General features: G+C 37.0%; 1 protein-coding gene across 4 annotated transcripts in view; it reads right to left on the bottom strand.

The window, feature by feature from the left end:
- The window catches only part of LOC18432470 (uncharacterized), a 45044-nt gene that overhangs the window by 17371 nt on the left and 12079 nt on the right, over positions 1 to 15594 (bottom strand). For 2 of the 4 annotated variants that reach the window (XR_016060959.1, XM_020666179.2), the window contains exons 5-12: positions 14762 to 14848; positions 10757 to 10840; positions 4191 to 4398; positions 3564 to 3649; positions 3113 to 3344; positions 2806 to 2929; positions 1043 to 1182; positions 23 to 131 (exon numbers count right to left, since the gene is read on the bottom strand). Coding sequence is in view for 2 of the 4 variants with exons in the window: in XM_020666179.2 (XP_020521838.1) it covers positions 23 to 131; positions 1043 to 1182; positions 2806 to 2929; positions 3113 to 3344; positions 3564 to 3649; positions 4191 to 4398; positions 10757 to 10840; positions 14762 to 14848 (1070 nt within the window). In the remaining 2 variants the exon portion in view is untranslated. The remainder of the gene's footprint in view (positions 1 to 22; positions 132 to 1042; positions 1183 to 2805; positions 2930 to 3112; positions 3345 to 3563; positions 3650 to 4190; positions 4399 to 10756; positions 10841 to 14761; positions 14849 to 15594) is intronic. The other 2 variants (XR_016060960.1, XM_020666180.2) reach the window with 1 other exon arrangement.

The following is a 15594-nucleotide window of genomic DNA, read 5'->3' as shown; positions in this document are numbered from 1 at the left end:
TAAGAAAATTTTCATAGTTTACCATGAGCGAGCAACTGATCCCCAAGTCCTTTCCACCAGTTAATTGAATGGTCTCGACCAAGTCCATGTAAGGGAAGTCCATCAAAATGATTCTCAACAATCCGCTTTGACTGTCCAAAAAAAAAAGTCATCTAAACCTTTCCAACTCTTTTTAAGGTCATAGGTTGAGCTACCATTCTAACAGAAAACTTTCAAAGCATACGATATTCCAGTGTATGCACACAACTATCCATGAACACGAAAGTGAGAAAAATAAAGATACTTGATACAAATTTCGCCACTAAAACATGCAAAATACAGGAAGAGGTATAGCAGACTATACAATATGATACCCAAAAAAAAAAGCCTCAAATTTTAGTATCTTAACAAGCAAGTCAAAAGGACATCGACTCGAGCACATGCAAACATGATCACATTTTTGGTGGATATCAAGTAAATAAAAAAAATTAGTTAGGAGAATCAACCAAAGAAACAATGACTAGGTCAGATTTCCACCAGAAAATTACTCTCAGATTGTAATAATAATCTCAGGTTAAGTAGTGTACAAAAGCATGCATCTTCCTAAATCATTACAGCATTAAAATGTACTCTAATATCTAATTCTAATTGGGAAATTGTGGCAACATTTACCAATTTGTCAAAACACAGAATCAAGGCTTCCTCTAGAGCAGATGCCTCACTCTATGGTGGAGGTTCTAGCTTCTAGAATGAAAACATTCATAAAGAGGATATATTCTATCACATCGACAGGGTACACAGAATTTCACATCTTCTCAAATATTTCCACATATTTTTTCTCTAAAAAGCTCATTCAAAATGTTACCATGATAATACTGCAAAATATAACAAAAAATAGACTTAATGCACTACTGGCAAAAGATTTGGAATGATTACAACAATTATATTTAAACCCAGAAGTGGAATTTGTTAGTGAACCATGTCAGATCACATTCAATATAATCTCATTGGTACACATAGATTCCCATCACTCCATTTTGATAATCCAAATAAAGGAGCATACCCGGGAGCCACGAAGAATGTCTATTGGCATAGTGAGGCCCCAGCGGCCCCTACAAGATTTTATACAGGTCAACAGCAAGAAAGCTTCTCTTGATATATCCTTCCCCTCGTTATTAGTGTCTGTACAATTATCACAGTTACCTGCAAATGCAAACGAAAGGGTTAAAATTATCCAAAGAATTATCCAAATCATCGAGCGAGATCAAATTTGACAAGAAAGGAGTAATGCAGTAAACATTTAACTTGGAACCACTAATAAAAAAAAGAAAAATAAAATTCAAACTACAACTAATATCACCTCCCCATGAAATCTAATGCTGTACATATTTACAGCTGAAAAACCCATAAAATGCAGCACATTCTTATTGAGGCATCCATCCATCCTATTCTTATTTAACAAAACACAAAAATAAAATAAAGTAATAAACACCAGTGAAAAGAACAGCAAAGTTGTTTTGATCATATGAATTTTGGCATATGCTTCATCATCATGGTCCCTCGGATATATAGTCCTGCAAGGAAAAATCCTTTCTGCATAATAAATCCTTTCTATAATAAAAATCTATCTTTTTTTTCTCAAAATACTCATATGGCCCCATTGGTGTATAATCCTCCAGCAAAAAATCCCTTCTAAATAATAAAAATCTGTCTTTTTAACCCAAAGGAATATGTGCACAGTATTAGGTGCACACAACACAATCTCCTCTCCAACTTTTCATTTCTTTTCCAGCATATACCCAAAAGTCTCCCCCACAATTGGTCAAATTTTTTGCTGCCATGCGGTTTTTCATTTATATGACAAAATCTATGTAACAAAAAACATAAGGATTTATATCCACTTTAATAAAATATCTTTGTGAATATATATTTTCTGGAAGGAGAATTTATTTCACAACACTTGTATTAAAAGATGTAAACTATATATAAAAGGCTAATTTTCATGAAAATTCAAATTATAATAAGAATAATTTCAAAAACACTAGTAAAATCACAAATTAACAGGCACCATTAAATTTATATTATAACTATCTCCTAAATAGATCTTATATCTAAGACGGAAACTGCACAATGTCGTATCTGCACAATGTCGTATCCTTGGAGCAAGTGATGCTTCTTTTTTTTTTTGCCGTCAATATAAATGAGAACCCATTTTGAAACGTTTTACTAAAAATTATGAAATTAGTTAAACATTTTACTAAAATTTGAAAGAGTTCCATTTTTTCTCTATAAAAGATAATGGTCATTTTTGAAATAATATAAAATCTACTTATTAACTTTTAATGTCTCCCACATGGGAGGTGCTGAAAGGGCCGAATAAAATCGTGGCCAATTCTCAAAAGTTTCAGTTTTTATAAGCATATTCTCAGGTTAAAAACACAGAGATTGTGTGTGAACGTTTTGGTCATATGCCCAAATTTGGGGTCCAAAAAATACTGCCATATAGGGTTTTTACCCTAGAGATCATATATCTCTTCCTTGTAGTGGAAAGATTATATGCTGCTGCACTCCCTCTGGTAAAAATTCTATGTAACCGATTGTTTTTAGGATCCCAAACTTCAGGGATGTAACCTCCTTATCCTAATGATCAACCTAAAAAAGAAGTCATATGGACTCTGTTAGCGCCTAGAAAAAAAAAATAATGTCCTAAGATTGAATAGACACAGTCCAATTTTTGGGCGGTCAATACTTAAGAAGTACAAAACTAAATTTCTCAAAGCAAGATAGTGTAGCCACTAAATTGAGACTGGTGAAATATCAACGAACCACAATTGGTGAACGAGACCTGCTCCCCAAAAAACTCCAGCAAAAACTTCCTTCGGCAACCTGTCCACATGCAGTACTTTTGTGCTTCCATAACGGATTGTACAATAGCTTTTCTTCTGTCTTCCTGGTTCACAGAGAAGGACATGATCCAAACAGAGAAACCAGGGAAAAGAATTACGGAAAGGAGCATATCCTCAAGTACCCCATAGACTAAAAGGATTGCACAAATTTATAATTTGGTCATGCCAGAAGCAATCTCTAGATGCTTCAAAACTCAAGAATTGAGAGAAACTGAAAGCCTACATACGTTCTGCACTTCTGAACAATAAAAATCAGCCTTTCCAAAATCACTTCTTGAATAATAGAGCCAGCATTTTGATGGCAGCCCATCTCGACCACATCTACCGCTCTCTTGATAGTAAGACTCCAGACTCTTTGGACATCCATAATGTATTATACACCTTATATTTGGCTTGTCAATGCCCATACCAAAAGCAATGGTTGCAACCATCACATGCAGCTCATCATTAATAAAGGATCTGCACCATCAATATTTAAGACAAGAAACACAATAAACTCATATCCCATTCTGCAAATGTTCAGGAATGGAAGAGAAAAGAATATCATCATCATGTACAAATCATGACCTTTACACATATAAAAGTATCGAAAGTGTCAAGTTTGAAGAAACAAAATAATTCCATGATTTATACAATTCAATCCAATACATGAGAAATAGAAATAGAAACTACGAGAACCTGTGTGAATCCTCACGAGCTTTACTTGTCATCTGTCCATGGTAAAAGCCAGCCTTGATTCCAGCTTGTTGGAGGGACTCAAAAACCTGAGAACCCAAAGATATTATTGAAAGCAAATTGATATGCACAGAAGCTCGGAATATTTTTGATAACCCAAAATACCATCATCAAACAAATTCATCTTATTCCGCCGTACAGAGATAAATGATGCCTTTCCCTATCCAAACACAAGCTAAAATTCAGAGTATTACCAAAATATCAGGTTGTTAGTTCCAAGTAGCATGGAAAATATTACTACATAATAGCGTATTCAGGTAAGAGAAACATATTGCAATCCCAATAGACTGCAGATAAATCATTGTCAACCCCAACCAACTAAATGGTGGACAGTGATGGTAAGAGAGTGTGACCCACAATTGAGGTCATATCTTGATCTGGCGGGTCCACTCTCGCTCCATCACTATCCATCATTTTATTGGAAGGCATTCAGCACATGGACAATGGTTTCCTAATGGACCATTAGGTTGCAGTATACCTTCCCATGAATGACAGAAAATAAAGCAAACATTTAAAGCAAAAAATTACATGATACTAAAGAAGGGCCATTAATTGGGTTTATAACTGAACCTCATTAGTGTCTCTGATTGTTGTACAATATACAATAATGGAGCCTCCATTACAAATATATTTTGATATTTCACCAACCAGATCTTTGCGAAATGAATCCGACCGATTAAAAGGTTTGGCACCATAGAAGAGATTATTGCGATCAAATGAACCAATCGCAATGTAAGGATTATTCATCTTCAAAGAATTAATAATATCAACTCGAACCCTGAAAATCCAAGAGAAGCTGGTAACTTCAGAGATATAGATATATAATCCAAGTTTCTCCAGACAAAGTAGAGGCCCAACCAATTCATAAAATCAGCAAATACAAATCTTGTGCACTAAATCTCAAGAAAATGCATGATCGTTCGTCAAATAAAAAAAATTTGCAACAAAAACACATATCTAAGCACCTTTCAACAAATATTGGACCTCAACCAGTTCAACAATTGTCATCTCCATAACAAAATCATGTCGATAACACTTCCTTATCGTATCTCCCAAATTACTGACTACCGAAATTTCTTGCTGAAAACAATCCAATCGCGTCAGCAAAAAGCCAAAAAGTATCACTGCCAGCCTCCTCTTTTCAAGCACACACACAAAAAGTGCGTGAGCGCATGTGATCATCACATAACTGCAAAAGTTCATTTTCCCATTAACAATAAATAGATATGTAAATGGACCGGGCACAAGACCCAGGACCACGATCCTTGCCCTGCCCAAGCCCTGCCTTTATATGTATCCGGGAGGGGGTAGACTAGGCCATGACCTACCCAGCATGGGCCTAAACCTGCAGGCCACATAGCGTGGCCCCAGCCCAGGTTCAGCAAGCCTAACTGGGCCGCCCTACCCATTGCCAGGCCATAGGGGCGACAATGGGCCCCGGACCCGACCCGAGACCTGACGGGTAGAGCCAACTCAAGTCTGGGTATGGGTTCAAAAATTGGACTCGACGGGTCGCGTTCGGGTCCAAATCTTGGACATGAACACTATTCAGGTCCAGGACCAGATTCCACATTATATTTTAAGGTCAATTTTATGAAATATATTTAAAGATATTTAAATACATAGATATTTTAATTTTTAGGTCAGATCAAGACCCCTGTCCCACATTATATTTTCAGGTCCGGGTCCCATAATATTTTTTTTCAAGTCCGGTCGCGGTCCGACCGGACCTGTTGCCACCGCTACAAACAAAAGGGATTCGATTGAATCATCGGCAACAATCAGAACCATGAGATATAGGACTTATATATCAGGAAGACAGCAAAGATCTAGAAATATACAGATTCATATTTATAGCCAACAATAAACAAAATGCATGTCATGCGAGGCATAGAATATTAATCAAAAACATCAAATTTTTTGTTTGAGGCCAATGTGGATGTATCCAAAGCATTAGATTTTTGGATGACAAAAAACTAATCTCTCTTGGGATTTAAAAAACACCGATCTAGAAAGGAATCTCCTTATTAGGACTGAGAATAGTTGGGACCGTGCCAATTCCCATACTATATCAAGAACCAGCCAGTTCCGTGACAGAACTGGCCGGTTCTGCCTAAGAACTGAGTGACTTAGTGGGGTTCCGACGTTTTTTTTCATTTCTTCAGTTGAAATTTGGAACTTTATTAATTAAAAAGAGGGGTGGTGGAGTGACCCATTAATATTGTTAATATAAATCATTATTGTTATAAAAAGAAGAATAATTTAGCTTCATTGACAATTAAAAACAATTGAAACCAAAGGTCCAAATGCTTTCTTAAATAGAATTATTATTTCAAATTTTCAAAATTTATTTATTTATTCATATTCATGATATCCATGTTAGAGATTACATGTCCTTAAAAATTAAGTCCAAAAATCCATCTTCAAAATAGATTTTTAAGAGGTGACTCATTTCTACATTGACTCATAGAAACCGAGCCCATAATTTTTTATTGTTATATAAAATTTGTTCTTGTTATATTTAATATAAATTGTAATTGTTATAGTTAATATAAGAATACTTAATTTGCTATTATCATATTAAATTTGTGATTGTTTTATAAACTGCTTATTGTTATATTCAATATATATTGTAATTCTTATATTTGATATAAACATACTTAATGTGTTATTGTCATATTCAAATTGTCACATTTAATACGACTCTGCCATGGCTGGTCCCAAGTCGGTCATGCCATTTCCAAGCCCCGAAGAAAGAGGGAGGGTTGTGTTAGGTGGACAGCCTGCATAAAACCTTGCCACAGTTTTTTATAATCTATGACAATGGAGAGATCGAGAAAGATGTCGCACATAAAATTAGAGCAAGTTGGGTGAAATGGAGATGTGCATCTGAAGTTTTATGTGATCGCCGCATATCAACAAAACTTAAGGTAAAGTTTCATAGGACAGTTGGAAGATCAGCCATACTTTATGGGATGAAATGTTGCGCCGTTAAGAAACAACATATCCAAAGAAAGAGTGCAGCTGAGATGAGGATATTGAGATGGATGAGTGGCAAGACAAGAAATGATAGAACTGAGAATCAATACATCCGAGGGAACTTACCGTTGATTCCATCAGGCAATAAGATGAAGGAAAGTAGATTTAAGTGCACTAGCCATATGCAACGTCGACCAAGAACAACATCATTTAAGAGGGATAATTTAGTTCAAGTGGAAGGCTCTAAAAAGTCCAGTGTTTCAAAAAGCGGACCACCCAGCGCCTGGGCTGCTGCCTAGGCGGTCCAGAAGGCCTGGGCGCAATTCCCAGGCTTAGGCAGGTATCCTAGAGAGCCCACTTAGGAGCCCAGGAACCTGCCTAGGCGGCCGCTGAGGGCTTGTGCCCCGCCAAGTGCGGAAATGCCGCTTGTTGAGGCCGTTTTTGGGTCATTGTTTTTAATACTAAAGGTGCAAAATTGTGGGTTTTAGGTTTCAAATAAACCTAAAACCTATGAGAGGCTATTTTTTAGAGAGAAAAACTTAAAAAAAAAAAAATTTTACTAGGCCACCCAGATTCTGGGAGCCCGCCTAGGCACTGGGCGGCCTGGACCCCCCCCCGACCGCCTAGCGCTTTTTGAAACGCTGAAAAAGCCGAATGGAAAGGTCCAAAAGGGTATGGATAAAAATAGTGAGAAGAGAAATTGTAAATTAGGGTCTAACGGAGGGTATGACCCTTGACAGATCAGAATGGCGGAGCAAGATTAATGGAACAGACCCCAACCAATTGGGATAAAGCTCGGATGATGACGATGATTGTCACATTTTAATACAAATTAATAATTCGTAGACTATAATTTTTATATCTTTTCCATAATTTATAAATAATAATTATATTTTGAAAATTATATTATTATTTCCAAAAAATGTATATATTTCATACATACACATAAAAACTACTCTCTTGGCATTAGGTTGCATTTTTATAATCCTATGCTCCATTTTGGACCATGTATTCATATCCGTAATGATCGTATACTCATTTTCTTCTTTGATGTCAATATAACGGTCAACAGACATTCAGACAAGAAAATAGCATCTCAATACTCATGTATTTTGCAAGACAATGAAAATTCATAATACATTACTTCCATTTTTTTTTGAAATCCCAAAAAACAATATTTGTAAGGAAAAATTTTAAGTTTGCTAACTCTTACATAATTCTTTTCAGCCCCTTATCTTTTCAGCCCCTTGAAAATTTAAAGTTTGCTAACTCTTACACGTGTGTGGGCGAACCAGCACATTTACAACTCCCTCATGATGGGCAAGGCGGCAATAGTTCACCTACCAAGATCTCCTTTCGTGATCAAGGGGAAATCAAGCCCCTCTTCCACCTCTTCACCACCTCTAATCACAGAGCCATCTATTGTCTATGGGCAACCTCAAACAACGCCGGAAAGAAGGATTCTCACAAGGAGGGCTGTCCAGAAAAAGGCGGAGTCCAGTAGTCCACCCCTGATGGTATATGACCTCGATGAAGAGTTAGAAGCCGTTGATAATCAGTCCTCAGTACTCAAAGCGAAAAGCTTTGTTTAGAAAATGACCCAGCTATCCCCTTGAACCAAGACAATATGGCTGGTAATCACCTTCAAGAACTCATCGTTGTTGCACCCAAACCTTCTGGGACCTTGTAAAAGAGGATCAGTTTAGTACTCTACTTTTATGGAGAAGCTCTAGTGGAGAGGAAGGATTAATATAGCCACGAACTCTACGTTCATTGTGCTCTTCCCTGCTAGTGCACACCTACAGTACAATCTTTTCTCCAAAAAAATTGTGGTCCTTTGAATGTCTGCCAAAGACCATTTCGAAAAAGGCACTTCCCAATGTCAGGTCGGGTTCAAATTAGGAATTTAAGCTTTTTGAAGTAATGCCTTTCTTTTGAAAGAAGTTCATGTCATTTGGCCAAAGATTTCTCAAGGTTCCTTTGTAAATTTGGGATTGGTTTGGACCCAGAGTGTGCTCCCTATGCGATCTTCAAATTCGAATGCTTATATCTGTCATTTGATTTCAGATTGATCCAAGTTTGGGGGGACTCACTCAGGGCACCTTAGGTTAAAGTTTTGAACCCTTGGGTAACCATTTGGGGGCCGGTTTGACCAAAGCTTAACCATACTCCATTCCAAACTACTTATTCACCAATCCGGCCATGCAACTAGCTCAAAATTCTCTTGTTTTTGTCCGGGAGTTTCCTTTCATCATCTTATGGGGATCTACAACTTTCGAGCCTAATATGAGACTTTTCTCACATACTATATCCAATTCCGATGATTCCTACAATATTCCAACACTTATCATGCTGAGGGTTATCTAGCCGATCAACCTTGTGCATTGCACTTGATGGGCCATAGTTTTGAGTAATTACCCTTTTTCCTTCATTTAAGGAAAAACATAGGGACCCTTGCAGGTCCAAACTCCAGGGCTTCACCTCCTCGAAACCATAGTCCAATTCTATGCTCCACAGCCAGAGTAACTACCCTTTGGTGACTTTATTTGCATAAAAAACGCCCCCAGATACTCATATCTAGCTTAATTGCCAAAAGCCAAAACCACCTCACAACCCACCCCATGGTGATCTTCTATAATATCAAATGGATCTCTTAAAAACCGTATCCAAAACCACCTCACAAACCCCCACTATCATCACTTCCTCTCTTCTACTTCTCCATCTCCTTGTCCTTTAAATGGAGAAAAATATATAGAACGTTCAATTTTATAAATGACAAAAGCAATATAAACAACCCCAATGAACTTATCTCATTTAGGCAAATTCTTCCATGGCAGTCACTTCCAAACATCCATGCCCTTAAAACTACTCTTGTCATCATCACCTGTTGAGCTCAAATCACTTGCCTGAAACTCATCAAAATCCTTAATGCAATAGGAACTCTGATTTGTTCGGCATCCTTCCTTCCTCCAACTATTGTAGCTTTGTCTCTTGAAACCCTAATTCTTGATCAATTCTTTGTAAAAAGAGTCGCAGGGTTCAAATAAGAAGTGGAGATTAAAAGGTCTATGGATTCTGGTATTGGGGGCCTAGAAGGAGAAGAAATAAATTTCTTTGATTGGAGAGAGACACTTGGGCCATTTTATGAGTAGAAGGTGTTCATATGAAGGGAAACAAACATAAAAAAGTAGGGTTTGTTGAGAAAAGGAAATGAGGAGAGAGGGAAATTTGAGAGGACAGCAGAGAGCCACGGGAAAGGAGAGAGCAGTTTTATTTTGGAAAAGCACGTCACTATCTCCTCTCTCCCTTTCTTGGCTGCTCCGTGAAGTTCGGGGTTTGTCAAGAGAGATTTGGAGTAGGGTTTACTGGGTATAAAGAGAAAGCCATTGGAGAAGGTAAAGCGAGAAAGGAGAGGTATGGAGTAGGATATAATGGGTTCTTTTGAGGGAACAAGATCTCTCTCTCTCTTTCTCTCTCTCTCTCTCTCTCTCTCTCTCTCTCTCTCTCTCTCTCCAGCCAAACACTTTATGGACACAATAATATAGAACAGCAAGATTTTTAAATTCAGTATGAAAAAATTTGAATAAGTTTTTTCTATGGGAAGAACTTTGAGTCATGCATCCAAACTAGCCCTTAGAAAGAAGTCAAGATTGAGTTCCTCATGTCTTATTACATATGTAATACACCGCATAAGGATAGTATTATCCAAAGGAAAAAGTTAAATAAAGTTGACACCTTAGAATGTAGAATTAAGGTTCACTACAAAAATCCCATGAAAAACGCCGTTTTGATGTTGGAAAAACATCTAATTGATCATCTCGACATCGAGATGTATAGATATGGAGAAAAGAAAGATTTCAAGTCCCAAAAATAGTAGATCTTACAATACATTATCTGGACCATCCATTTTCAAGATTTCATGCACTTATAGATTCGCTTAATCTGAACCATTTTTGCAGTTTAAATTTTTATAATTAGAGATGAAAATAGACTATCGCGCTGTCCTAAGAATTTTCGACACCAAAATTGCACCTTAGGACAAAGTTTGGATGTGCATCTTACTTTGATTGTTTAAGGTTGCAGCCTTATGCAAACCACACCCTTATCAGAAATTAATAATCAGTATACAAAGAATAACAAACTAAGATGTTACTTACTTCTCGGTAGCTGTTGCTGTCAAGGCAACAAAGGGAACATGTGGAAGAAAGTTCCGTAGCTTATCTAATTGCTTGTATTCTGTCCTGAGGAATAAAATAGAATTTTCAATTCAGATTAATCACATGGTTTAAGGAGTAGCACTTGAAGGCCAAAACAGAACAATGAGAACTACTTAGAACCAGTTCATCAATACATTACCAGGAATAACTCAAAAAATTTCCGTTAGCTAAAATATTAAGCAAATAAAAAGAAACCAGTATTTACAAAAGCTCCTGAACAGAAAGGAATTACGAAAGTAAAACCAACACAATTGTATCTGGAACAGAATCTATTCATACCAACATTAATGACTAAACCATATATCAGTCCACAAGTTCAAAAAGGAAGAAAGCTCTTTCATTTAATAATTTAAAGGCAGGAATCCCTAGTTGCATGAAATCCATAAAAAAGAATACTGTGCTTGCTACATCATAACAAGTCTTAGCATTATCAAATAGAACAATATATCCTTCCATCTGCCTCAATTTCTAAGTATGATAATGTGTAAATTTCATTAGTTAAAGCAGTAAATGAAAGTGACACAGAGAGAAAATGTTACGACTCCACCTATCAAATCACATGAGCAACCATGTTATTGGCAACAAATAAGACCACCCATGGTCTCATTTAACCATGATATAGGTAGTAGACAGCTTCTTCATACCAATGTCATGAGGAACCAAACCCAAAAAACTGGTTCTTTTAAAAATCAATTGCATTATTTAGAGAATATTCTACAGTTTAAAAGGTAGAGAAATTGGAAACATAAGGTTACGAATAGGAACCACCTAGCTTGCTTGAGAAGCAATGGACCTGGCACTTCAGAAAGCAAAATACAAATCAATGTCAAGAGAACAACTTCAAATCTGATACGGTTATATTTAGTATTGCAAAGAATCCCCATTCACCAGCAAAGTTCAAAAAAGTGGGATGTGATGCCTAGGCAGCCAGGTGGGGTCTGGCCGCTCAGGCATAATACGGGTGCTTCAGTGGGCACCTCATTTTCAAAGTGCCCAAACAGATATATACAAATATGTGCACTCCAAACATGCATATATAGAAACATGTGCATCTCCAGGGATAAGACTCCTAAATTCCTCATCCATTCATCATCATTTTAGCCTTTTCGAAATTAATTGGGGTCGGCTACATGAATCTTGGTTCTCCATTCTGCTCTATTAAAGGTTATACCTTCAATGAGGCCATAAGTACCCATATCTTTTTGGTTTAAACAAGGTGATGACCTTAAACTTTCCCTTAACCCATCCCATGCCCGGATAAAAGAGCATGGTTGTGTTAGGTAGGCAGCCAACATAAAATTTTGCCAAAACCTATCATAGATAAGGTTCCTAAATATTGACTCTAAATCATGGTGGTTGATCTTAGAGATGGATAGCTCAGATGGTTTCTCTCTCTCATCTCACAGATTACCTAGAAATGTTGGATAGTATTTAATCCTAATCTGATTGGGACACCCTAAGGCCCTTAATATAAAAGGAGGGGAAACCTCCCCTCATTCCCTACACCAAATCTCTCTCCACTATCTCTCTTCCATGCCACCTTCTCTCTCTCATCTATCTCTCCCTCTCTCTCTCTAGCTCCTCTCTCTTCTCTCTAAAAGGTGGCACGCCACCCCCATAAGTGTCTGGAATGGCACGCACCACAAAAGAGAGTTGAGGGGGGCATGCCCAACCCCAATTTTAGATCGGGGAAATGCCATTTTGTGGCATGCCCCAAGGTTTAAAAAGAGTTAAATAAAACCCTAATTGTGACCCATGCTCTTAGGCCCATGGTTTTCAAATAAAGGTATCCTAAAGGTGCTTCCCAAGTTCAGATTGATGGATTCAATAGGATCCAGAATCAAGATGCACCATCAGTCAGGTAATCGGGTGTGGGATGTGCTAAGACCTAAGGGAAAACTCCAGTAAGTCTTTCCTTAGCCTCTTTAATTTAATTTTGTTGTTCTTGTCTTATTTTTTATTCCTAAAATTGTTAGTTTATATTTAGTTCAAATAAAGTATTTTGGCAACAAAATTTTAAAGATCATTGAATGTAGGAGATTCATTTGTATTTTTTTGTGGCATCTGTAGATAGAATTTCCAGCAATTAATAGAGGGAAAAAAATTTAATTTATAGTCTGGAAATCTACATAGCCACTGCTTAAATATAGTTCATGGCTCCATGTTGGGCCTAATATCATAACATCATAAACTTTAAGTACTCAAATATTGAAATATGAAACCCCAACCACATGCCCATACTCCCGCACACATTCCAATCGACAATATAATGAAAATAAAATAAAATAAAATGATAAAAAATAAACAGTTTAGTCTTCAGTCTTCATATTTTTAGTAATCATCGATTCTGTAAGGGACTAGATTCCCCCACCTTTCTCCCTCCATCTTATTTCCCTTTTAAAAGGGGGAAAAAAGATGAAATTGTATCTTGCCAGCAAAGGGTGAACCAAGGCAAGCACTGCATAAGAGGCACGAGGCACCGCATTGGGCTTCTAGGGAGAAGGAGCCTAGGAGTCCCACATCAACCTGGGCAGGGCACTTGAGCAGCTGTCCCACATTGATATGGCAGCCAATGTGGAACACTTTTTGCATCCTTGTTTCTTACTAATTACAAAAAGTAACAAAGAAAGGTCAAAAATCAAACCAAAGCAACAACGTCAAGGAATAGTTCATGTGGACAAACTTCAACAGGGTAATAGATCAGACTACAACTTTAGCTCCAAGTAGTTCCAACGTTCGTTACGGCGACAAGGAAACACAATAACCTATTAGAAGCGGAAAGCTAACAAAGAAATGAATACCCTGTCCATGCCTAGTACTTACAAAAAAATACAATCATTTTAAAAAGTGACCGCAGCAGTATCCCAGCGCCTCATATAGCAACGGATGTAAGACAATTATTTGGATTTTGGAGTTCTAAAGAAAATCAAAATGAATAATTGCTAAAAACATATCTCTAGAAATTAATGCTTTCATGAAAGAGAATGACCAATAGTATGCCAACTCCAAGAACCCAACAACATTATGTACAGATATGCCTCAAAACACGTAGCATTTTACTCTCTGCTGTAACCAAATAATAAAGGCGACCATTGCTCGTAGTTCTCATATTTTGCTCCACATAGTAGCATTTAAAATTTATTATCAATATTCCACAGTTATTTCAGGATCTCACTTGAATTGGCAGTGGCTTTCTTTTGCAACACATCAGCTCACTTCAACTGATAACCAAACAAACTAACCAAGCACATTCAATAAATGAGCAATTACATAATTTAATATGCTATTACACCATGGAATAGGACTAAGAGAGCAATAAAAGACGGGCAGACATGCAGCAGGTACATATGCATGCCAGTACATCAACACACAGAACATGCATAAATTCACACTGAGAAATAGATTAATAACTAGTTATGGAGTCATGGAATGAATCATTCCAGAATAAATCATTAAGGCTCATATTTTATGCTAGCATTTGGGTTTCAAACAGTTTGTTTGCACCTTCCCAAGAGTCAGATATCAATAATGGATTATCGTGTGGGCTGTTTCTCTGCTCGAAGGCTGTTAAATTTAGCTCAAAAGTCCGTCAAAAATATTGAGGAAGTTTGAGCAGAGGAACAATACACTCCAACGCTCAATTGTTGACATTGGATGGTTTGGGGAGGTGTGCAAACTCCTTCCAAGACAAATGCTAGTATAGAACAATTTTCTTAAATCATACATATGTAAAACACAAAACTAACCAACTCAAAGATCATACAATTTAAAAGAACTGAAACAAGGCTCACGGACTGATAGAACTAAACTCCATCTAAGTCATTAGAAACCTTAAATGATGCATCTGAACATGCATGCAACCAGAAACCATCGTTCAAGATATACAAATTGAACAGACGAGTAAAGCCAACACCAAGTCATATGAAATAAACGAGTCACAATAACCTGAAATCATGGCCCCATTCTGAAATGCAATGTGCCTCATCAATAGCCAGTAGACAGAGACCAACTACTAACATTTTTGACCAGAACCTACAAAATCAAGTCTCATATTAACGTTTGAGCGACCCTCATATATGTTACTCAGTACAAATCTAAACATTATATAGTATTATAGTACTTTCCCCACAGACAGCTGAGAATGATGTGTCATTTGAATTTTCATTAAAGCGCCAAGTTTCAGTAACAGCATGGATCCATCAGATGTTGAAATGGACGATCCAGATCAAAACCTGTAGCACTTTAAGGGCTCCAAATCCCTTTTTCTTCAAGTATCATGATCATGAGGTCAAGACGATGGATTTGCAGAGTTTTGGGTCCTCAATCCATCGCAAGATGATGTGTTTTTAAGGTGTGGTTCTAGTCAAGTGGACTACAAACGAGATGTTACTGAAACATTTTCAATTTCATATTAACAAAGTACAGAATGAAAACTCAACAAGAAATCAGCAGAAATGAGCTGCACCAAAATGCAACCCATTCAAAGATTACTTGGTAACCTATTAAAAGAAATTCAGCATACCTAAGAATTCATGAGCACGTGATCTTCTTTGATAAATATAAGCTCGTTTGGGTATGTAAAACCAAATAACAGATGAAAAAAGGCTAGGGAGCCAGTTATGCGATCATCGGCAGATTCAATACATGAAATCAGCAACAGAAATAAACCAAAATATACCACTCTGCCAAATAGTTCATTCAATTCACAACTGGCAGTGAAGGGAAAGATAAGAAAGCTAATATATAAAATCATGATTCCAGCACTTCTTAACTTAAAG

Source organism: Amborella trichopoda, chromosome 8 (assembly GCF_054954075.1).
Source record: "Amborella trichopoda isolate Santa Cruz 75 chromosome 8, AtrichopodaSantaCruz75HAP2 v2.0, whole genome shotgun sequence".
NCBI lineage: Eukaryota > Viridiplantae > Streptophyta > Magnoliopsida > Amborellales > Amborellaceae > Amborella > Amborella trichopoda.
This window is presented reverse-complemented; position numbering and strand designations above follow the sequence as displayed.